Here is a 25,583-nt window from a genome sequence, read left to right as displayed (position 1 = left end):
TGAGCACATTACCCATATATATTTACATTTGCATATTAAATAACCAGTAATATGGATACATAGATTTTTACTGTCAAACAATATGATTATTTGTGAGCTCTCATCAGTTGTGATTAACAGCTGGATGATGTAAGCAATTTGTCTGCAAACAGCTTAGACTAGGCTACTTCATATAATCAGTGGTGTACTGGCCATCTGGATACAGGGACAAATCCTGGTGGGCCATCAACACAAAATGTATGTTTTTACTAACCCTATATGCCTCATAGCACAGAGTCGATTTCTTCCCCCAGTACACTCCTGAAGGTAATCATGGTGAGTCGGCTGGATCAGTTAAAAATGGTGAGGAATCATTGGCGAAATTATTTACATAAACACATAGTTTAGTTTCCTTTAGTTCAATTTTTGAATCAACTTCAAAGAGAAGTCCATAAGGAAAGAGTCACAGCTCATTTTCGCGGAAGAAACATGGGCAGTTGTAAATTCCTAGTAAATTTACGAAAGGAGACGTGCAGTTTCATCATCAGTGCATTCATCGAATACGTTGCTTTGAAACGTCTCAACATGGACATGTGCCAAACGGCACTAAACACAAACATTTCATGGATTGATGCTTGTGTGCACAGAGGTAATCAACACAAATGCAAAAGAATGTCCCATGTTTATTTTTCACTAGAATCGTTTGTCATCAAAAAACGCAAATGTCAGTTTATATTTCATGGTTGCAAAATGACTTAACTGAATGTATTCTATCCAGCGTTCTATTTTTTTTGCCAACATGTAGGCTACAAATCAGGAAACACAGGTACCGTAGGCTGTATGTTACTGTCGCGCATCATCATTCAAGACATTGAACTATGACTTTAAACGGTTTGTTTTCAAGCAGTTTACACAGCGTGTATGTAACCTAGCATGACACTTCAGATAATTTGTATGTGTTATTGGCATTACAGTAACATCACTCCCACCGTGCAGCTAGTGCATTTCAGTGTATGCTACTCCACGAGCATGCGCACGTATGGGTCCTAGTGTGAAAGCTATCGCGTCACTTTCCTTTCTCTATATTTGTCCATGTATTGCCTGAATTTAAAAATAAAGACAAATATTACCAAAGCATTTGAAAATTATTATGTATTTACCAGCTATTCGGTTGACTTTTCTACAATTAACTGTATTTACACCGCACATTTACTAATAAAATGACACATTTCATTGTATGTGTTTGGGTCCTGGACACACTTGAGAAATGCAACAGGTTTGGCAGGTGTAGCATTACTTAGCAAGTATCTTACCTGCACCAGGTGAGGGAGGCTTAAAGCCCAGCTATAATTTGACGCCTCAGCTCAAGCAAGTCCTGTCCATTGAGAACAGTAAGTAGCCAGTTGTTGTATCGTTTCCCCAAACGGATCCAATATTGTTTAGTTTATTAGCTCCTGGTGTGGGTCTAACTTCCATTTCATGAAAACTGAATACCCTCATCAACACCGAGATTGATAAAGCTACTCTCTCAACGGTTTGTGTCGGTCATCGGAGTCGTGACATCAGTTTTCAGTTCAGTGTTGTTTCCTATCTGCCATAGTTGAAAAACGCGAATTCACACGCTTTTTAAATATAAGTGTTTGGCTACCCAACAACAAGCCACAGTGCAGGAGAACTTGTTCAATATAGGAATTTTCTGGTATACAAGTTTACACAACTAAGTGTATAATTGTTTGTGATAATCCATTTGAGTCAGTCAACCCATCATCCGGATTACATTTGTAACTTTATAACTTTGCTTCTATTATTTAGACTGTATTCCAGCCTTTTGTGTTTTTTCTTCCCCTACTAAAATCATGTTATGACACGTTCCCGCGTTATGACGTGTATTGTCAGTTATAGTCAGTCAGTTATACTGAGTACAAAAACTGTATTCTTGCTTCGAGTTTTTCCCGTTTGACCTGTGACGTTATAAATTAAACAAGGTATAGGTCCATCCTCTTGCGCGTCGTGCGCCCTAATTTGTGCTGGTGAGAATGGCATGTTGTTAAGGTGGACTTGGTCGAATTAAGTTAGAGGTGCCGAGGGGAAAAAAAGTGACCACTGCAGCCCAAACCAAATCACAGAGATATCTTGTCAGTATCTTTAAAAATATATACATATATAAGATTCGAAGTCAACAAAGGCTTACTGAATATTACTTTGTGCTGATGTAGCCTGGGCATTGTCGTGATCAAGTCATTCCCTCCCAACCTGGCAAATCAACTTTCCCAAGGAATAATTTGTCTTGATTAACATTTTCCTAAACTGTGTACCTTCATATTCTTTGTATGTATCCTTTGCTGTATTTTATTATTATTGACAGGTCAGTACAGTGACTAATTTGAAAGGTGTTGTTTGAACAGGTACTTCACTGCCATTGGTTATCAGCTGACTGAACTCAGCCCTTTCTTATTTGTCATAGTATTAATGTTTTCTTCACAAGCAGGCCTTGTAGGACTCAGTGACCTGGCAGAATTACCTTTTTCATATTAATTCTGTGTCAAAATGTATACTGGCCCTGATGGCAACAGATGTTTGCGCTCTCTTTCCAGATCTATGATGCATCACTGATTTGTCATTATCTTTGTCAACTATAAATTGGAAAATAATTGCATTGTCGCAAGCATTTGCATTTTACATGCCTTATTGTTTTATTTTGTTTTGTTAATGACTCATTGACTAATTAGGGACTTAATTCATGCTGTAGATCTGCGTAAGCACGGATTATTTGTACAGTAGTAATGACAAAAATCGTATTCTCATTGTTATTCTTGAGACTGTCCTCCGCATTGTTTAATTCAGTATCTGCCTACTCTTTGCAGGCCGCTAAGTGAGCTGGGTGACTCTTTGGGTTAACTGTTTAGGGGATCTGGAAAAATACTGTGTGATGACGGCTTCTATTATGTGGTTTGCCTTCCAGTGAGTGATGTTGTAGTTAGAAATGATGAAAATCTGAACTTCCTTTCAGTGCTATCTTGTGGACCATCTTGTTGCTTCATTTGGTATAACAGGGCAGTTATGGATGGAGTGGAGTCCTTTCTTGTCAATACAGGCCAGCTTGCAAGGAAAGAGGACATAGTTGTTCTGCACGCCTCTATTTTTGGATGGTGGTTTCTAAAGCACACCAGAAAGAATGATTCACAGGGCAATATTTTGGGGCAGCATTGTTGGGCAACATTGCTGTCAAGAGCCAAGGAGGTTAAGTAAAGGGCATCAATGAACAAATAACTCCTGACTACAAGGTGTGTCAAAGTAAAGCTTCTAAATAATGTTCTTTGTCCAGTAAAGGTATTGCATGTATAGTATTGTCATCTTGGGTGTCTATGATGTATAATGTACATCATTCACTGTATATCCAAAGTTTTCCTTCTCCCAATGTCAGTGTAAATATATCCACTGATATGTACACAATTCTCGACCTCCTATTCAGAGTTATTCTCTCAATGTAGCTGATGAATAGAGATCATTAGGGAGACACATCTTTACACTTTTGGCACAGGTCCAATAAATCAAACATTGCCCTAGTAGTGTGCGACAAGTGTAAATACATGTGTTATGTTGCATAGTGACAGCAGCTGACACTGTGGTAAATTATGCTATGTGATCTCCATCCTATAGAGGTATTTAAAGACTTCTTGTGTGTTATTGTATGAATATGTATCATTTATTTCTATAAACATGTTATCAGCGATGTAGTCAGGAATGAGGCTAAGGAATGAAGATAAGAGCGGTGTCTCTTTACACTATATTCTTTATCTGGAAAGCTACTGTTTGCATCTGTCTTTAGTTAAGGGGTTGTGCAAGATATGCTGGTGCGGTTGTGAATGTTAGAAATGTTTTGGATTGATAAGTGTAAAATATGGGGCCTTTTTTTGCCCAGTGCCGGTGCTTTAATTTGTGACGCTCAGCCTTGTCAGACTTAGAATAGAAAATGACCAACACATGTTCTTGAAATACAGAACGTTCAATGCTCTGACATGGCAACCACATCTAAAACATTTGGGATTGGTGATTTTTAAGGTTCTTCATTGATATTAACTTCATGGGATTTTTACGGTGTATTTATGATGGTCATAAATATGTATTAATTATAAATATAAATATAAATGATATAAAGGTACAGGACATTGATTATAGAAATGCATTGGTTGAAGTAGTGGTAAATGGAACAAGTCTACCTGTGGGGGATTTCAGCAGAGTATGCTCTGAAGTCCGAAGCGATACAACCTGATATCTACAGCCCTCCATCCCACATAGGTGCTCGTCTACATGAACCTTGAAGAGTTTCAAACATTGTCTGGCAGTGTTGACACTCATGACCTCATAGCTTTTGCACCTGGGTGTCAATTAATGAGCGTGCTAGCCCTCGTTGTTTCTCATACCCCCCTTGGCGATTGGCACAACCCTGTAGATTGTGGCATTTCATGGTGGTGCACAGGAGCTACCACCCAGGTCGAGTCTGTTGGGGGGGGGGGGGGGGTTAGGGTCAGCAGACACCATTGCTCAACACCCATTGAATAAAAGGCACCTGTGATTAATGGTGCTGGAATGTATGACCTTTTAAAGATGTTTTGTTTTATTGCAGTTAATTAGATCACCAGAAGAGTGATTTCAGACTGACGGTTTCAGTGAGATGCTTTAGGTGTCTGGAGTGACAAAGCAACAGGATGATGAAAGATATTATGTGGTAAATTTTTAGATCAAGGGAAACACCCATGATCTGCTTGAAATAATTGAAATCTTTTTTTTGGAGGGGAAATGGACGCAACCCCTTATCATGTCAGCTCGTGTCAGCATTTCTATATTTGTGCATGCTATTATTCTCACTTGGTTCTGCATTTTTTTCAAGACACATTCCTGTATGTCATCAGGCTCTGTTCTGCCACCCTTATTCCCTACGTTTGCCATGTGCTTTGCCATCCCTCGCTGCGGAGCCCTGAATGACTTCTTTGTGAGTCATCCGCCCGTTCATGTGATGTTCAGCCCCAGCCCTGATGGTGAACATGACCCCTGGAGTCTGAATGCAAAACACACAAAATAGCTATTGTGTAATATGTGTTTTAAAAAAAGAGAGAGAGAGCGAGAATTAGATTCTGCTGAACTCTTACTCAACTGCGTTGACTTTTCTCCACATTTGTTTTTAGAAAGGGGGTTTTGTTTCACAGAGGGTTAGAAAGTTTGTTTTTCCCCAATTTTTTTTTTGTGGTTGCTATTGATTGACATTTATTGATCTAGGTCAGGTCAATTGAGGTATTTTGTCTTTTGTTAGTGACAGACCAGAGGAAATGATGCAGATACGACGACTTCTCTTGCCGGAAAAACGTTACCGTGTATGTCCAGTAAAGATACAGTCAGCGATTCTAGTAAAAGGTTGTTGATATTTGAGTTTATCAGCCAATCAAAGGACACTCCTCCCTTCTATGCTCCTGAATCGAAATTGGGTTGAATTGTTTATGGCTCGGACCGAGCCACTACGTTTATGTCCCGGGCCGAGCCACTACGTTTATGCCCCGTTTTATAGAGCCAGGATTATGTATAAACATCGGAGTATTTTGAGCAAACATGCTGCACGTACAACTAGCAGACTGTCAGGAGCAGTTAGCTAAATTTGACAAAATGTGTATTGTATTAGTACCGTGGACTGGAACATTTAACGTCTAATTTCAGCAGCACCACAGCAACCTGTCAAATGTTCTCATCAGAGAGAGATCTCCCTCCCCTGTCAGCTTTGACACATGCCGTTGTCTGTGACACACATTTGCCATTTCAGGGCTAATCTTCAGACAAGATAATTTGGGACACCTGGGACAACCCATGCTTCATAACTATGCTGGCATCACAGGAATTGCAAAACAACAATAGGGCCTTGGTCTTGTGCGGCTCTACCCTAATAATTAGGAAAATGAATTGATGTCATTACTAAGTGCACTTTTTGTTTGAATTAAATCCACCATTGTTCCTGGTAAGAGTGGCTTCTCTAGGTCCTAGCCTGTCATAGGCAGGTGGCACACGATGAAGAGGGAGGAAGGTTGGCAATGCCCCCTACACCTCACATGCCTTTTCAAAGCTTTCTGATTGGTGCAGGCCTGTGATTGCGATTTCTGCATTAGGTAGCCGTCTCCCAGGTGCGAATGTGAATTGTTCTGTCGACACGGTTCTGGTTTTACTTGAATTCCTAAACTGGTATGACCGCATTGAATGAAGACGTCTTAGCAACACACCTCCTTGGGCAAACTGCAGTGGGTGAAACGCCAGCCAAGAATAACTCATGCTGGTACCAGTGGACTGTTTGATGTTCTCGGTTGATCTAGTGAATCACCCTCAGGACTTGAGGGATTCCATCTAAGTGACATGGCCTCATCACAGTCATTGGAATAGGTGTGCCAGGTGTCTTTTTTTTTCAGCTAGATATTGCAAAATGTATCCAGACTTCTGAGAATTTGGAGCTTTAGTTTCAGACGACATTTTTGAAATAGCGAAATGACTTGTTTCAAGAACCCCACACAGCTACTGGTCATAGTTTAATGTATGTATTGCAAACGACCAGAGAGTGTGTTTTGAGTCTTAAAGTTATTCATTGACATTCTATTGACTTTTTTTCAGTGAACAACCCCATTCCAACGAACTTGAAGTCGGAGGCAAAAAAGGCTGCCAAAATCCTCCGGGAATTCACAGAAATAACCAACAGAAATGGACCTGATAAGCTAATTCCAGGTAGACCATATGGAACAGAACTCGGCACACATCCATTCAGCCACTGAATGTATTGTCTTTTTTATTGTTGTCTTAATTCATTTTTTATTTTTGTTTTGGGCTGTCTGATTTTCATTTTCAAATGAAAATGATTATTAATGAGTAAATGGCTTTAAATGAATACATGCAAGTTCCGTGATATTCCCATTAGTAGGAAACACTGCATTGAATATACGCAACAAACTCCATCTGTGGAATTTGCATCTTGGTGACTACAACAGAAATGGGAAGGGAGAGACTTAAGGGAGAGATAAAACATTTTAATTGACTTGCGTCATGTGGGTTTTGTCGAGAGTGGTCACCAGTGCCAAGGCTCTGTTCTCTGTTCTCTCTCTGTTCTTTCTCTCTGTTCTCTCTCTCTCTCTCTCTATCTGGCCTTTTTTGCCTGGAGTGTGGTTCTCTGTCAGAAGGTGTGACCCAGCTCATGTAATGACGCTATTTCCAGACGTAATATCGTAATATTCTCAGCTGTCACTCACGTCGTCACTCAGCACCTACCTTATTGTTTTGGAACCTGAAGAGGAGTGTGATGTTTCTGCCCCATCATGCTTGTCTCTTAAACTTTTTATTGGTTTAATAATCACACTGATATATTGCCCCACTATAGATGTACTTTAGGCAGAGAGGTTTTTAAAGCTTGCATAACCTTAAACTGTAATAATGACTCTCAAGAGACCAGTTACAAAGTGTACCATCCTTAGGTTCATAATTTAAACCAGCTAGTGTCAATGTGCCATTAAAACAAGCTGTGTGAACAGCTTTGTCATGCTACAAGTGTTAAGAGTGTCATTTTGAGAGATATTCTCTCAGGATATTCTCCCATTCGGCTTTTTAAAGAGGCTATCTATTGTGGTGAATGGCACTCAAGAAAGACTTGCATAAGTATATTCTGAAAAATGAACCTAGCCCCTTGAATAAAGGAACTATATCCTGTCCTTACAACATACAAAAGTATGTTTTCTTGAGGAAAGTGCTGAGAAACTTTGTGAGGCCATTACCCATTCCCAACCCTGCCTGATGTCATCATTGGTGGAGGGTCATAGTAAGCCTAGAGGTGTTCATAAGAGATGGTGTCCTGTGGAAATGTACTGTTATAGCTAACGATGTTACATAAGAGTGGTGGTCTCTCTGTCTCTCTCTCTTTCTCTCTCTCTCTCTCTGTCTCTCTCTTTCTCTGTCTCTCTCTTTCTCTCTCTCCCTCTCTCTCTCTCTCTGTGTGTTTCATTTTACTTTAACTTTACATCCATGATCTCATGCAGCAGTTAATGAAATACTCATCATTCATGTAGCTTCTATTTACAATGTGCATAGATAATGTAAAACATTTGATTCATAATAATTCAATGCTCTGTTACATGATCAATTAATTAAGTCACAGAAACACAATTACCACCACGTCACAACCTTGGCGAGGTTTTACCCTCTTACAGCTCTAGGTCTACTCGCATGAACATGGAGCAGAACTAGAACTGTAGTTCTGGAACTACAACTACAATTGGAACTGTACAAGCATTGTTCTGTTTGTAGTTCTATTTCCTCGGGTCACATCCAGATGGAGCAGAATTAGAACTGTACAGTATTCTCAGATCTGCCGTGTCAGTTGTCTTGATTCCCCTTGACTTCTATCTGTTTTTGTTTTCTTCTACCCTGTGATACCCATGAAGCCCATGTTATTGCCACAGCCCAAGGGCTTGCCATTATAACGGTCATCCGGTGTGGCTTCATGATCACAGCACGTGGAGGCAGCGGGATTGTAATTGCAAGGCTCGCAGATGGACGTAAGTATGCTCTTCTTGCATTTTTCCCTTTACCAAACACATCCCACAGACAGGCTGAATGTGGTGTCCATATTCTCTTTCTGCCTCTATTGGCTGCAGAAAACGTAGAGGGGTGCCTCACGTGCAAGTACAAAAGAGCTTTTCTCTTCCAATAAGCAATAAGAGGCTGGTTTATTTCAGGCGTGTGTGTGTGTGTGTGTGTGTGTGTGTGTGTGTGTGTGCGTGTGTGTGTGTGTGTGTGTGTGTGTGTGTGTGTGTGTGTGTGTGTGTGTGTGTGTGTGTGTGTGTGTGTGTGTGTGTGTGTGTGTGTGTGTGTGTGTGTGTGTGTGTGTGTGTGTGTGTGTGTGTGTGTGTGTTTTCACAAATGGAAAAGCCTGAGGTTGTGTGTAAAAGTTTCTGGATGCTTTTTGCTTTTTTTATTACATTTTTTAAAAACTCGTCTCTATTTTCCCCATTAAAAAAAAAGAGGACATTATTTTGTTTACAAAAACTCCTCTTTGGGCTTTTCTGTGCTGGGTTCGCACATGTCACTTCTTTCAAACATACCCACAGCCTGTCGGGCCTCTCCCTACCACCATGAGAATGGATTATGGAGACTGCGAAAGTGTGCTTTTGCTAAGCCATTGTATTCACGTTGGACATGACCCCTTTAAACAGTGTTTGACGTGCAAACGTCACTGCATACAGTGCTGTTTAGAAAAGTGCATTTTTTTTTTTGTTGTATTTAGTTAGCACAGAAGCCTGCTGTTTCCACAGCTGACTTGTGAAGGTTCGTCTGTAAAGCCTTCGACTAACATGAGAGTGCATAACACTGACCATTGATTATTTAGGAGTTAGCTTACATGCTTTCATGTCTGACACCTACTGCACTTCATCAATCCCCTTACACTCTCAAACGTAGGCTTTTTTTTCTCTGGACACCTCCAGGGTTTGTGTGCACAGCACATGAGTCAGACGTATACCTATGTTGCCTTTGTTGTAAGGCGGTAATTTATCTTTCAAAATGCCAAACGATATCTTTCATATATATATTGTATTGGACCACACTTGGAAATTACTTTGAATGAATACAATTTGAATGAATAAATGAATGAAAATGTATACTTAACTCTTTTTTTCTTTTTCTCTTGCCTAAGGGTGGTCTGCTCCCTCTGCCATTGGCATTGCTGGTCTTGGTGGGGGATTTGAGATTGGTCTGGAGGTAAGTGAGCCAACTGCAATTTTTCCACCTTGTACTCTCAAAGTTATGAAGCGATGATTGTAAGTTCCACAATAGTCTGAAATTGCAAAGCAAACACATGCCAGAAGTATGACGAGCTCAACCACGGATAAGGGATGCAGTCTGCTCTTTATTGACCGACCAGTACATCATTTCATCCAACATATAAATATTATTAGATCTGTTACTTTTGTTTTTGCTTGTGTAATACATTGTTTTTCTCTACTTCTATCTATATGCCATCGAGTTGCTGTTTTCCTTCCTTTCTCGCTTAAACTTCCTTGAAAACGAGACCCCTTTTTCGCTGAACAAATCTCCTCGCTTCATTAGGAGGCCAGGGGTCTAAATGAATCTGTCTGACGAGTGAGTTCTTCTCTTGCGCGTTATCTAAACACCATCTCGTACTAAATCCCTCAGCAGAAGGCCTCCCTTCATTTCTTTACCTGACTCTCCCTCTCTCTCTAATACACACTAACATTCTCTCATACTTTCTCTTCTCTTCTCTTCTTTCTCTCTCTGTCTCAGCCTCTTCTTCTCACTACCCCCCCCCCTCTCTCTCGCTCTCTGTCGCAGTTCCCCCTCATCTCTCACGGTTAATTGGGAGAAGGTCATTTGTAGAGGGACATGTAGAATCTAGATTGGTTTTATGAATGGTTGCCTCTAAGCCAGAAACAAATGCATAGACTTGTTTAAATCCTCATATCCATATGTGTATTTGTTGTTAATGTTACTAACTTACTACATGTTGCTTTTCTTTATATTACACATACTACTTCAGTTTCTTTTGTAATGATATATTTGGCACCATCTAGAGCTATTTCTAGAAAGGTGCTATACTAACTGTCTGTGGGTGTGTGGGTGTGTGTGTGTGTGTGTGTGTGTGTGTGTGTGCGCGCACATATACGGCTCTCATGCCCCACATGTGCTGAGGGTGCTTGTCGATATGAACACCTGTTAATAATTTGATCTACATAAAGGATCAAATGTTATGCGTGTGTGTGTGTGTGTGTGTGTGTGTGTGTGTGTGTTAATAATTTGATCTACATAAAGGATAAAATGTTGTGTGTGTGTGTGTGTGTGTGTGTGTGTGTGTGTGTGTGTGTGTGTGTTAATAATTTGATCTACATAAAGGATAAAATGTTATGAGTGTGTGCTGAGTGTGGTGCTGTATCTGATTCAAGTTTTTAGTTTTTCTTTTTTTGGTTTGCTCGGGCAGCAGAGGTCCACATTTCACAACAGTTTGGAAGAATGTGTTGCACCAAATCCTCTAACTCCTTCAGCCAGTCCTCTCGTCTGGCTCTTGAAGCTTGATTCCTCGTTGATTCCTCATGCGGTTGTGCCAAGAGCCCTACTTCTGGTCCAGGTTTACCCCAGTTTCATCATGTATTTATGCGCCCCCTCCCCTCCACCTCCTCCTCCACCTCCTCCTCCTTCTCTCTCCTTCACACTGACCACAAACCCCCTCGGAGTGCCAGCACAGGAAATCACTCAGCACGCGGTCCAGCTGAGCTCATCTGTCAGTACAGGGAAGTGCTGAAGTTCTCTCTCTCTCTCATTCCCCTGCCTCCGTGACCTCCAGGTTCAGATGACTCATTGTGTACCGTGCAATGTGTACTCGGCATGTTTGGTGTTGTTTTTTAGGTTTTTTTTAACGCCCTGCAGTAGCTGCTCTATTTCTGCGGCTGCTGCTGCTGCGGCTGCCACTGCCCCTGTCGTCAAACAGCGGCCTCTCAGCGCCTCAGGAGCACACAGCGCACCGCCGTTCAAATTGCAGCTGGTTGAAAAAAAAAAAAAAAAAAAAAAAGTAAGGTGGCATTGAGCTTGACTTCTCACCCTTGGCAAATAAAGCCATTACACATCTGAAACCGTTCCAACAAAAGCGTGACGCCCCGTCCTGGGCCTACGCAAAGAAGAGTTGCCAAAGCCATCCCTCAAAACACTTAGGGTTTAAATGTCGGTATACCGACGACAGACGCACAACAAGATGCCACTGTCCTTGTCATGTTTGATGTATGTCCTCTGGAGGTTTTGCGCATAACTTGAGGCTTATTAAAAAAAAGCGTTTTTTATCGCTGCGCTCTTCTGTGGAGGCACGCATGCAGAAGCTGAGCCCTGAGTCAGTTCATTTCGGGCTCGCTCGTAAAAACAAGCTGCCATGAAAGCACTGAAGAATGCCATTGTACCAGTGCCACTGTCTGAGGCTGGGTACACCTCTCTGAGGTCACATGTCTGTGGCTTTTGTTTTGTCTGCCTTTTGCACGGTTGTCTGGATGGGCATTGGAACAGGAGTGATGCGATGGTGCTGTGCATCTTGCTGACCGAACCCCTGAAAAGTCAGTCAGACCAGGGATTGTGTGTCAAGGTTTTCTTGCTTCTTCATTTCATTTCTTATCGTTTTTTTCTTCCTTTCTTTCTATGTTTTTTTTTGATCATTTTGTTTCTTATAGAAGGGTTTCTGTCCTGCTTTCCCTCTTTGAATTTCACTCTATTCAAAGGCTTTCTCTTTCCCTGTGTCCTTGTTCTGTTTTCACATGATCTCTCATTTGCTTTTAGGCATCCGACTTTGTCATCATTCTGTATCAGAAGAGAGCAGTGGAGGCCTTCAGTAAAGGAGGGAATCTAACCTTTGGTGGCAACTGCACAGTGGCGGTGGGGCCTCTTGGCAGGTAGGCATTTTGTTGTATGTGTAAAAGATGTACCGGTAACTGTTCTTATTTCACCATTTTCAAAAACCTGGCAGAATTGTATTGGTGTAGTGGATATTGAATAACCACAGTGTTGTAAAAAAAAAATGTGCCTTTCTATTTCCAAAACATAACCTACATTACTGGCATTTGTCAACCAATACCAACAAATTGCCAAGTGGTGCTTGTCATAGATGAATCTTCACCAAATGCTTAGAATTTACTACTTAGCTAAAATTAACAGAATCTTATTAAGGGATTGTGTTCAAGGCGTGTGTATTGCAGCATTTCTCCTAATTCAGGTTTTGTCAGCAGACCCTTATTGTCACCCCCTTGCACACACACACACCAACACACACCAACCCTTTGCAACTTGTCTTTTTAACATTGTGGAAATTTTATGTTAGAGAATTGCTCGGTCACATTCTGCGATCCGGTCAGTTGCACAAACATTAAGCAACCAGTTGTTGAACATTACTCCATTGAGTTGTTCCTGGAATTTCAAAAACATCTTTATTTGGGGATATGCAATTCAAGCCTCTTGCACTAAAGGGACAATAAATTAGCTGCCCATTGCAGCCGTGAGAGTTTTCTTCTCTGTGTTTGCAGTTTAAACACTGAAATGAGAATTTGCCTTGGTTTAAAAAAAAAAAAAAAAAAACCTGATTTAAACTCTGCTGTTCCCTTTTGTGTGTATGTGTGTATGAGTGTGTGTGTGTGTGTGTGTGTGTGTGTGTGTGTGTGTGTGTGTGTGTGTGTGTGTGTGTGTGTATACATATATATATATATATATCGTGTTGCAGTGTTGCTGCTGTTTTGGATGAAATATGATTTATTTAGAAGACAAACCCAGTGTTCCTGCCAACGCTAGTCTCAACAGAAACACTCATTCATCATGCTGTGACATGAAGGATCATATAAAAGAGATTTGTTTTTTCTGGGAATAGCGGACAGCAATGGGTACCTCTCCCCTTAGCCAACAGTGCACACTTACTGTGCGAACGAGAGCAGTTGCGTTAATGCAAGTCACCGTGCATTTTTGCTTAAGTATGATCCTAATGCTAGGAGCTGGTGGAGAATAATTATTGTTTACAAGCGAGGCTGGAGTGATGCCTTGAGCGTGCGTTTTATTTTTAGCAGGGCAGACTTGATGTATTTACTGTACGAAGAGCACTTAAAGCCAGAGTGGGTGAGGTTGATGCCAGCTGGCTAAACTTGGGAGCAGCATTTTCATGTGTCTGTTTTGTAGGGCAGTGAGTGAACGAGAGTGAGGCAGAGAGGGAGAGTGCTAGCTGAAAATGCACAAGACAGTATATCAGGTGTGTGTGTGTGTGTGTGTGTGTGTGCGTGTGTGTGTGTTTCTCTGCATTTGCTCTGTTGCCAGGTCATAAAAATGTGCACTCTTAGAAGGCATTTTCATTATCTACAGAGTACATCAAATTCATGTGGTGGAAAATGGAATCACAGCCCAAAAATCGAGTTATAGTGCATCATTTCTTCTCACAAGGTTAAAACACTGCCTGTGTGATTGCACCCTAGGACAACCATCACAACAGCTTTTGACTTCTCTTGAGATCATCACTCTCTTGTTGGGACCAGGTCCATTCAAACCTTTGACCACTATAGATTCGTTGCTATTTTAAGCCCTACTGTTTGAAGCAGCAGGTAAGGAAAAGCAGAGACTTCAGATTCGCCAAGTCGGGTGTGTTCAGCCCATCAAGAACGATAAGTACAGTCAGGTATGCAGGGGCAGGGAGAGATGGAAAACATGCACGTTGAGAACCCCTGGTTTAAACGATCCACCTGTTGGCTCGTGAGATAAGAATGTCTCACTCTCGTCGTGTGTGGAGGCACGACTGGTAAACCGAGCGTCTTCCACAGGAACCTGGAGGCAGATGTGGCGTTGCGCAGCACGGCGGCCGTCTTCTCTTACTGCAAGTCCCGGGGCCTCTACGCTGGCGTGTCGCTGGAGGGCTCATACCTGATGGAGCGAAAGGAGACCAATAGGAAGTAAGATCTACCTCTTGTCACCATGTTAAATAGACGGCCCTAGTTTGGTTGGTGACGCCTTACTTGAACTCTCTCTTATAAGATTGAGATTATCATGTCATAAACATGTCACTGAAGATGCCATAACCAGTTATTAGCCACCATAGTTCAAGTCCAATTAAATGACAGTGTTAATGGTGATACTGTGAGTAATTGTCACATACTATCAGATGCCATGTCAGCCTATGTCATAGTATGGTAAGCTATTATAGTGTCGAGCGTTATGTGAGCTCTTGCCAGTAAAAGTAAACATGGTTTTAATACATCATTGGGAAAAACCTGTGTTTGTGTGTGTGTGTGTGTGTGTGTGTGTGTGTGTGTGTGTGTGTGTGTGTGTCTGTCTGTCTGTCTGTCTGTGTGTGTGTATGTGTCTATGTCTGTGTGTCTATGTCTGTGTGTGTTTGTGTGTGTGTCTCTGTGTCTGTTTGTGTATTTATTTATTTGTTTGTGTGTGTGTGTGTGTGTGCGCGTAGGTTCTATGGACGAGATATCCGGGCCTCTGCCATTCTGAACGGAGATGTAGATCCTCCGTCCGAGGGGTTCGACCTGTACACCATTCTGGACGACTACGTGGAGAAGTACACCAACGACTGGCAGAACAAGCATTTAAGAACGCCCTCAAGCCGGCCCTCTGGCTTTTCGGTCTGTATTTTAAACACACAGAAAGTGTGTCTCTAAAGGCACTTACAGCACCATATATATTTTCCGCTGTCATGTTTATTTTTAAGCTCTGCGTTGGTGCCAGACATTAGTTACAGGATGCCTTTTTTCCGATCTGGAGCAGGCCCCAGCTATTAAAATCAAATCTAAATTAAGCTCAGAATAATGCAGATTAAATCCAGGAAAAGAGACCATAATCATCTGAGCCATGAATCACAGTGTGCATTAAATGGGGGCGAGGGAGAAAGAAGGATTAGGAGTTGGCCTCTATTAAAGTACTAAGGAGATGCCTTTTGTTCCGTGCTATTAAGATAAAAAGGGTTTTTGGCTGGTTCCCATTGATGTATATTTAGAGGTTTTACATTCCCCACTGAAGGGTTCCTTAGGGGTTAGTTAGTCAATAGGAATCTCAAAACTAAGATTTAGAAAGTCCCTTTGGGAGCAATGTCCATCAGAGGTTGTGTGTGGCTGGGGTACTCCAAACACATACAGAAGATTTTACTGTAGAATGTGTGTACCTTCAGTAAGTAAAATCACAATTTTCATACCACCACATCCTTTTTTTTTTTTCATGTTCCTCTTTAGCGCACTCATTTACTCCTAGCAGTCAAAGTTGCATCGTGCACTGAACTGAAACACCAAATGCCTTCACCCTCTGAAGGATGCGAAATCATTTTTCATCTGTGCCTCGCGCCTTTCACAGTTCACATGCAACCTTCAGAGGGTTCTACCTAGAACTTTAAAATGGCCTTTTTTTAAGAACCTCTTTGTGAAGAACCTTTTTATTCTCACAATTAACGTGCAATAGTTTAGTGGGAGGGCTTTAGTGGAACCTTTTAATGTTTTTTTTCTGCAAAACCTTTTTTGTTTTAAGTGTTTGAACCTCCTGTACTATTCTACATATGATCTGGCAGATGAATGGACCTCCAGCGAGACCTCGGCCTCCCAGTCAGAAGCCACCAGCCAGCTCCAGCTCCAGCCCCAGCTTCAGCTCCAGTGCCCGTTACAGTGGCAGGACAGAAGGTCAGAGCCTCTTCAACCATCTCCTTATCTGGGAAACCTGCCATTCAGTCGCCACAATCTAATCTCCACACAAATAAATCTGATTTGTGGGGTGTTTCTTGTAAATGGTCCAAGTTTTTTTTTTTTTAGGAGATTTTAGTTTTTTTTAGGAGATTTTACCCTTTTCATTTTCCTAGTCTAAAGAGTCACGTGGAGATTGACAGCTGCTCTTCTGTGTCAAAACCTGCCATTGTGGCGGAGGTGTTGGGTTATGGTCTTGTGGAATCCGAGGCCAAACATTTGGTTTGCCTCCTTAGCTACCTGTCTATTTTTAGTCCTTAAACGGCAGTGGGGAGATTGTTGGACCTAATCCGCCCCGAGATATTCCTGTTATGGAGGGATCTTTTTTGCTATAGGTGAAAGTGATGCTTTGGATGACTGGCACGGAATGCCTGTGTGAGAGTCGAGTTAGGACCTGCCTGGTGTTCATGCTGAAATAATCACATCTCCATTGGTTTTTTTTATTTGTTTTAAACAGACCCAAAGCCTCTCCTCTACCCCAGTCTATCCGTCGTGAGAAGAGACAGTGCACCAGGTGAGTGGGATTGCATTTTTCCTTAACCCTGTAGTTGCCACTATGGTTGTGTACACACGCAAACACAAACACACACACACACACACACACACACACACACACACACACACACAAACACAGACCTGCATGCACACACACATACGCATACGCACACACACACAAACACAGACCTGCATGCACACACACACACACACACCCACGCACACACACACACACAAACACAGACCCACACGCACACACACACACACACACACACACACACACACACACACACATACATACATACATACATACATAAACACACACACACATATACACACACACAAACACACACACACACACACACACACACACATACATACATGCAAAGGCCCCTTTACCAAACCCCCAAACCACAAATAAACTTTAATGTGTTCTCACTGATCATTTGTTATTTTAAGTACCACAGTGAACACAGCATGGATTAGCTGGATGAACAATTAATGTTCTCTCATTAAGGCAGCTTAGAGATAAGCACGGGTATGATTTGCACTCAATTTAGTGGTGTCTTGTCATATGGGCAAAGAGAGGAGGCGTTTATTTTTTTTAAGAAGTCGACAAAAGTGTGTGTTTATGAAATGGATTAAACGAGAACATGGGGTGATGAGGGGCATCTATGGAGGAACTGATTGGAGCCAACAGAGATAAACGTTGTGTGTTTGTCTGTATTTTCTCAGTGTGTGTCTATGGATGTGTGTGTGTGAGTGATGAGGAGTTTGGGGAGCTAGTTGGCTGGGGGGGGGTTTCCCCCATGCCAGACGCCATGGCTCTCGGCTGGCCCCTTTCCCATCTCTCCTCGGACAGGAAAAGCCTTCATGGTCTGTGCCTGGTCAGGAGTCAGCAGCCTGGCACACACGTACTTTCCCACACACAAATGACAGTACCACTGCTATGCAGAGAGGTACTACACCATGCTGCCCAGTCATGTCATTGAACTTGCGTGTGTGTGTGTGTGTGTGTGTGTGTGTGTGTGTGTGTGTGTGTGTGTGTGTGTGTGTCTTAACATGCGGTTAAGAGTATGCTCATGTTCATCTTTCGAGTGCGGGTAAGAGAGAGATTATGTGTGTGTGTGTGTGTGTGTGTGTGTGGTACGTACGGGGGAGGGGGTGCTCTGGCTGGTAAGACTGTGCTTGTTTTTTCGAGTCCTGGTGAGAGAAATTGTCTGTGTGTGTGTGTGTTTGAATTTTAGTGTGTGCATGATTGTAAAAGTGTGTGTATGTTTAGGTTGTAAGAAGGGCCCCGTTACATGTCTCTTTCAAGTGGTAGGAGCAACAAACATAAACCAGCCACAATGTAGTGCATGTGACAAGTCATAGCATATACAAATGCTTCCTGCTCTCTTGACTGAAGTCCCATCCAAAACCACTCGGCTTCACTTATGTGGGAGACCTCCATTTTTAAATAAATTGTAGCTTTTTTTTCACCACAGATGCCTTCTTAGGTTTCATCTGGCTGATTTGCCAGTCCCTCTAGGGAGCGGTTTAGGTTGGGTGCCGTGGGATAACACTGCTTTCGCAACAAATGCAATTCAGCAAACCTCATCTGAGCAAATCATGTTTGCTGTATTTTAGATTGTAGGGGAACTGCATAACTCATGTATGTGCAGAGTCGTAGTTCAATATCACAGTTGTATGTATTAAAACACAGGGTAGTAGTTCAGTACTGTGCACAGCTGTAGGTATTAAAACACAAATTGTATCACCGGGCAGCATTTCTGGGTGTACACCAGGGCTGTTGTGTGTGAGAGAGACGGTTTGTGAATGTTTTTTGTGCTCACTTTGTGTGTGTGTGTGTGTGTCTGTGTGTGGTGGGGGACCTTCCGGTCTTGTCTGCCTGCGTTTGCAGCAGAGCATCACCTCCTCCCTGGGAGTCCACAGTGGGAGGGGGAAGACCTCAGACAGTAACACGACCCTCCATAGCGTCCTCTAACGTCACATCCCGTCATGTTGCAATGCTCTCTCTCTCTCTCTCTCTCTCTCTATTGCTCTCTCTGTCACACTCTCTTGCTTTCTTACTTTCTCTCTCTTGCTTTCTCTCACCCTCTCTGCCTTTCTTTCTTTCTTTCTCTCTTTCTCTCTATCTCTATATATCTCTCTCTCTGCCTTTTTTTCTTTCTCTCTCTCTCTCTCTCTCTCTCTCTCTCTCTCTCTCTCTCTCTCTCTCTCTCTCTCACTGAGAGCGAACTGACAGCCTGGCTTGAGCCTGAGCTGGGTCGTGCGTAAGGCCCTCTTTAGTGTGTGATGTATGTGCAGTGAGGTGACCGTTTATGCTAAACTCTTCCACCTGGGGAAGATAGAAAGAGTGTGGTATAGAGAGGCTCTGTTTCTAAGGAGAAAGTAAAGGGAAAATAAAAAAATATCAGTCTGTTTAGGTATTATTGCACATCTGTTTTTGACAGATCTCTATGCTTTTTGGATAAAAAAAGATTTGTATCAAGTTCTAAAAGCATCACAGTCTGCCTGGCGCATGGTTCGAGTTTGAGACGTCATAAATCATAAAATCATGGGAAAACGCCCTTAGAAAGGTGTCAGGGTTATGCTATTCAACACTGTAGCAACTCCTTACCTGAGTAATCCTCACCATGTGTGGTCAGCATGATTCAAGTGTACTTTGCATGCTTTATTAATGAATACAGCATCGTGAAGTATGGTTGCCACGAATGGCTTGATAAGGGGGCAGTGGCTTTGCTTCAATTAAACAAACCTCTTAACTCAGTGGAACTCTCCCACATTGTGATCGGATTATGCCGTCTGAAATGAATATGTGTATTTCAGTGATCCTCCCCTTCCTTGCTGTTGTTCATGCAAGCGGATCAACAAGCACCCATTATTAGAAAGCTTCCCAGGTATCGTCCATTTCAATTTAAGCGTTTAGCATTTTAATTAACCATTGAGCGGTGCTGCGAAAATCTCTCCTTATTTATATTTAGCCTCAGGCTGTTGGCATGCCTTGGTCAATTCATTCAGGTCTTCCAACAATGCTGTGCCCCTCCTTCAATGTACAATAGGATAAGGTCACTAGTGAGTCCATTAACGACAAGTCAGTCATTCACTGATATGAGAGCAGTGCAATAGAATGGTTCCAGGTGATGTAGTATTTGTTACATTAATTAAATACCTGGTGAACTCAATTGCTAGACTTTCAGACTTAAAGGAACACATTTACATACAAGTGTACATCACTTTACAGACACCACCAATTTACCTCATCTCAAATTTTTAACTGGCACAGTCCAAAGCCCCTTTTTTTTTTAATACTGTCAAATTCACTTTCACTGAGTCTGCTTCCTGGCTTTGTTGTCCTTTTCCCAGGCATTGAGAGAGCTGACGGATTATTAAGTCATCATATTACCACTTGTCATGAGGTTTTTTTTTTTAATGGCTCTGGCGAAAGGTTTGTTTCCATAGAGCCTGTGTTTGTGTATTGTGTGTGTGAATTGTGTGTGTGAATCCCCCATCTTTGCTTCTTGCACTTGGGTTATTTTCTCAACAGCTTCATCTTCGCTCCCTTTGGCGCGGGATCACGAAACGTTCTCTCAACAGCGTCTCATTTGTTGCCGCCCACAGGATCATTATGGGCTGTTGTAATTAACACCCATCCTTGGCCTAGGGAGCCGTGATGAGGAAAGATGTGCACACGTCAACCGCTGCAGTTGCTCTTAGTCAGAGGGGGGAGGGGGGGGTTCCCAGTTTGAAGTTTCCTCTTTCTTTCGTGTTTAAATTGTCAGATGACTTCCGGGGCTTGCTGTAATCTATTGGCATCTCCGAGAGCGAAGCCAAGGTTTCTTGGCTGTTAACCTGTTCCTCACTGAGCGTCTGAGTAAGAGGAAAACTGGATTTGTGGTTTCATTGAGTAACCTTCTCCATTCCCTATGTTCCTTAGTTACTGGTACTTTGTTCACCCAGAGGCGTGTTACATTGCAAACTAGTAACAGTTTTTTTTTTGTTTGTTTGTTCAGATCCAGTAGTCAAATAAATCCAGTCCAATGAAATCCACCACAATGCTGTCCGATGCAAACTCGTATGTCCGTATATTAGAGCAGCCGTGAAAAGCAGTACTAACAGCATGGACAGCAAAACATGTTCACAGGCCAGAGCTAAGAACATCAAATGAAGACTCAGAAGCATCAAATGTGGCCATCGCCTAGCAATTGAGGCAACTGTGATGTACTTCTTAATGAGAAATCTGACGGGTAACTTTCCAGTGAAATTGGGTCAAACTTGCCTCTTTGTGGATCACTTCCTGCTGTGTCTCCTCTCGGATGCCAGTGGGCATCCCCGCTCACCATGGCACCACATTAAAAACACAAAAAGCAGGACGCTTCTTTGGCCATCCTCAGTGAAGCGTGCTGCTTCTCCTCTCTTCTCTCCTCTCCTCTCTTATCACGCCACAAGGCTCCTAATCGCCGAGCTGTCAGTCGACGGCCCCAGCCCTGTCTTGTCAGAGGCCTGTCACTTTTTAAGATTGCGTGTGCGAGCAGAAAACCACATAGCTCGAGTGTCTTCGCACTGCCAAAACACACGAACAACCTGACAGATCTGAAGAGGCTCCTCTTGGGTCGGATTCCCAGTCGTCTAAATCGTCTAGCTTGTTGTGTCTTGCTTTTGCGGTGGCCGGGGAATGAGGTTTACACAGACTTGATGCAGTTATTTTAGGATTTGAGTCAAAAGTGTTTAAGAGTGAAACACGGCTGGACTGGAGATTTCTGTCATGTCCTGGGATTTCTTGAGATGGGAGAAAAGGCCGGCGGTGCCAAGAGGGAGAAATTTCATTCCACCACTGCCTCTGTGTCCCCTTTCTCCGTATGCTTTTCTGTCACTGAGAGGGAACCATTTTAGAGACCACCTGTTCAAATAGTCTTTTTTTTCCCCATGTGCTACTTTTAGCATCAGCTTTTTAACATTTAACATCAGATTTATTCCAAAGAATAGGAATGTAACTATCCCATACAACTTATAACTGTATAACTAACTAACTTTTATTTATTTATTTATTTATTTCAAGAGACTGCATACCGAAACTGACTGGCTGAGTGATGTATTGGTTTTGATGGTGAAAGTTTCTCCCCATTTGTTTGGACATGAATGGAAATGCATTCTCTCTGATCTCCCTCTTGAGTATCCTGACTTATAAAAACAACAGAAACACACAGGTGCATGTGCCCCACTGGCTGGGTGTTGGCTGACTCTGCGTCCTTTCTTTTGACATTTAATTAGTGTGTCTTTTGTTTTATGGCCTGGCAGTAACAGTTCAGAATTGTTGCTGCTGATGATAAATTAGACTTGTCATTTAATCACAACCTTTCCGGAGATGAAGTAGTATTATATGTCTCTCAAAGAAGATTTGTTATCAAGTTATAATGTTCATTGAACTATTGAGTTTATCCAGTATGGACAAGAACTTGGAGTATCAAATCAACCTCAATCACCAAAAGTTTACAGTTCTGATATATGAGCTCTCTAACAAGACAATCCTTTTAACTGAAAAAGGGAATCATGAAACGTGAACGACAAAGCGCAGACATTTTCATGTAAATATGAATGAAAAGAGAATATTGAATCATGTGTATATAAGTGAAAGATATAAGATCAATTAGAAGGAATGTGATGCCCAAACAGCCCCCGAATGCTGTGTGTGTGTGTGTGTGTGTGTGTGTGTGTGCTAGTACTCCTACTCTATCCAGTGTGATGATCTGAAAATGAAGTGTCTTTAAGGATCTCTTGCTAGAAAGTGTCCACACAAAGCTCACACTGCCATCTAGTGTGATGAAGAGAAGGGCTCACGGGTTTCATTTGTGATAGCTTCGGTTTGATGGTTTTGGGTTTGATGTTGTTGTGGGTTGTCTGTTTTGGTCATTCAAATACCATATCCACAGGATTCATAGTGTTCAGTCGACAATTTAAATATGCTTGATATATTGGTATAATTGAAAATGTTATGATATAATTTTTAATTCTAACTGAGACCAAATAAAGCAACTGCCATTTACAATCTCTCTTGTGTTTGATCATTGCCATTTCTATGCTATAGGAGTAGGAGAAAAAAAACACGTACCTGATTTAAATTTTGGGTAACTTTTTCATTGCCTCTCGTAACTGCACAGGTCCAGCATCGAGTGGACCCTTGGTCGTCACAGCCACAAATGCCTTTGAGGGCCAGCAACCTGGGGACCTCAGCTTCGATGTTGGGGACCGAATCACCGTCCTCACAAAGACCGAATCCCAGTATGACTGGTGGGAAGGCCAACTGAGAGGGAAGGTTGGGATCTTCCCTGCTAACTTTGTCACCAACAACTGATGGACAGCACAAAATGGGCACTTCCATTTACCGTTGAATGCTGCTCCATCTTTTTATTTATTATGCTCTATTTGTGCGTTAACACTGGTCTCTAAAGGACTGGATAGGTTAGCCCAGTGCCTATGAGTGAAATGAACAAGGGAACAGGTTAAGAGTACAGATACTTTTTTATGGAAATTTGCGCTATGCATATAGAATATGAAGAGGTTTAATTTGACTACCACATCTCTTGATATGATTTGTGTATGCTCTATATTTATGGGGATTGGTATTGTATGCACTTTAAGGTTTATTTATTTTTTTGCCTTCATGTATTGATTTAAGGTTGAATGGCTTTAATAGGAATGCCACATAAGATATGTTTTGAATGTGTTGTTTGTCTTATTTGTTAGTCCGCTGTTACCAAAGATGCAGCTCACCCACCTCACAGGCCTGTTTGGGTTTCTTTTGTCTCAAAACAAAATGCCATGTTTGGTCTTAAAGGTGTAACAACATGAGACCATGGCATAGATTCTGTTCTGGCTGTTTTTATGATACAAAGTGACACAAAATAAACAAGCCTTAAATATGAGGAAAGGGCTACCTGTTTTTATCCAGCCTATGAAGTAGTTATTATTTAATACATGAATGATGTTTTTATGACTGGAGGGGATATACAGATATTACAAACGATATGGATACTTGTCAAGAAAACGTTTTTATAAGATCAAGTTGAAAGATCATTTTGAAAGCTGTACAGTGTAAGGGACTTTACAAACAGGAAGCCTATTATGTTACAACCTCCTTGACAAATAGTAGATTCATATTCACTGCCAAATCTCTCCTGTCATTCAAATGATGCCAAATCTGTAAACTGAGAAATGTGTGTGATCAGATCATTATTGTATATCTTCAGGGCATTGATAATGATGTGTTTGATATGGCTTTATGGAAATATGAGAATATGTGATAAAATATGTGACTAATTGTTTATATTCTGATTCAAATATTTACTTTTACTCAATTCAGAAAACTATTTTGTGTATGTCAGAGTTAGAAATACATTTTCCGTTTTGGATATCATTAAAATGTGGTGATTTTAAAATAATAACTTTCGTCTTATTCTTGCTGTTATAGCCATCACAAATGTCACGCATTTTCCGATATGTCAAGTCATTGACGCTGCCAGACAAACTACTGCTTAAACATTCCCTCGGTTCTTCCTACCTGACCAGTTTATGTTTACACAATGAAAGCATTAATTGCTTTAATTGCCTATTGGCCCTCACCTGGCCCTCAGGCAAGGGCAGGCTCATGAATCAGACCCAGTCAAATCAAAGTAAAACCCACCCTCTCTCTGACTAATGACAGCGTTACGTCCAACTAAGTGTGAGTGATTCATACTGCATGACAGAATGGAATATTACTCACCTGGGGCTCCTCTCTAGTTGGTCATACCTTGCACTGACATAATGGTGACCTGATCTCATTTTTAGACCTTGAGAGTCAGAGAGACTTTTGTTGTCATATCGTTAAAGGTATAGGCATAACAAAATGTCCTTACTTCAGGAAGAGGGGCACAAATTATGAGTAGTCTAAATAATGCCTGAGTGCAATAAACAAGAACACGAGCCTCTGAACAGCACACTAATGCAGACCTTCCCATCAACATCTGATAATGATAATAATAAAAAAAGGATTTGGTTAGGAGAAAAACAGCAGTACACCACCATTCTTTTATAGGGAAAGGTTTGCAAGCCCTCAGTGACAGGCAGAAGGATCTCATGTATGTGATCAAGTAAACATGTAGTGGATTTGATGGTTGTCTGCTGTTGGGGAAATAATATATTTTGGTCATTCAAATACCATATCCACAGTCGACAGTTGTGTTCAGTCAGCAATGGAAACCTGCTTGATATATTGGTAAAATTGAAAAATATATGATGTTATTATATCATTTCAGGGACATGCATGCAAAGAAACGTACATCTTTCCATAGATTAGCCCAAATCCTTCTTAGTGTCATCCCTGCTCCTCAGGGAGTCCTTAGGTTCTCCTTTTAGAAGTTTTGTCTTGGAATTGGCACTCCCCATGTTGGCTGTTTAGGGTATTGCACAGACCCTAGTTGATGACTAAGATGTTCTGACTCCTAAATCACATTGACTTTTTGATATTTACACATTGACATCAGCCCCTTTTCCCAGCAAAACAGTATTTACAGTTAGCTGACCCAGTTTAAAGAATGATAGGTTATTAAAATATAATTGTGACCTGTCAAACAAGTGATTTGATATTTTGAACAGAACTGCTATTACTAATGCCCTACCCATTGTACAAGAACACTTAAGCTCAAAGTCATAGAAATGGAGACAAATATGTTCTGTAATACTTTAAAATGATTTTTAGAATCTTCAGAGACCTTAGTGAATACCTTGAATACCAGCAAGAGGAATAATGTAGCTTTGGGCATCTGACCCACATGGCAATGGAATTAATCTGGCCCCCTT

At 41.6% G+C, this 25,583-nt stretch overlaps 1 protein-coding gene across 1 annotated transcript; it reads left to right on the top strand.

The window, feature by feature from the left end:
• Positions 1-1,231: 1,231 nt before the first annotated feature.
• Positions 1,232-24,184, top strand: sh3yl1 (SH3 and SYLF domain containing 1). The gene is made up of 10 exons (XM_031580706.2): positions 1,232-1,370; positions 6,625-6,735; positions 8,439-8,552; positions 9,689-9,753; positions 12,325-12,437; positions 14,337-14,465; positions 14,978-15,146; positions 16,079-16,187; positions 16,705-16,761; positions 22,904-24,184. Coding segments are annotated over exons 1-10 (1,062 nt in total). The 5' UTR covers positions 1,232-1,369; the 3' UTR covers positions 23,098-24,184.
• Positions 24,185-25,583: the final 1,399 nt, after the last annotated feature.

Source organism: Clupea harengus, chromosome 14, assembly GCF_900700415.2.
Source record: "Clupea harengus chromosome 14, Ch_v2.0.2, whole genome shotgun sequence".
Lineage (NCBI taxonomy): Eukaryota > Metazoa > Chordata > Actinopteri > Clupeiformes > Clupeidae > Clupea > Clupea harengus.
Note: the sequence above shows the minus strand (reverse complement) of the source record. Positions and strands in the feature narration are given on the sequence as shown.

Bases quoted from the DNA above. Each gene is read 5' to 3' on its own strand.
- sh3yl1 (XM_031580706.2), top strand. The intron at 8,553-9,688 runs GTAAGTATGCTC...CTCTTGCCTAAG, and splicing joins TGCAAGGCTCGCAGATGGAC to GGTGGTCTGCTCCCTCTGCC. The intron at 16,762-22,903 runs GTGAGTGGGATT...GTAACTGCACAG, and splicing joins GAGAAGAGACAGTGCACCAG to GTCCAGCATCGAGTGGACCC.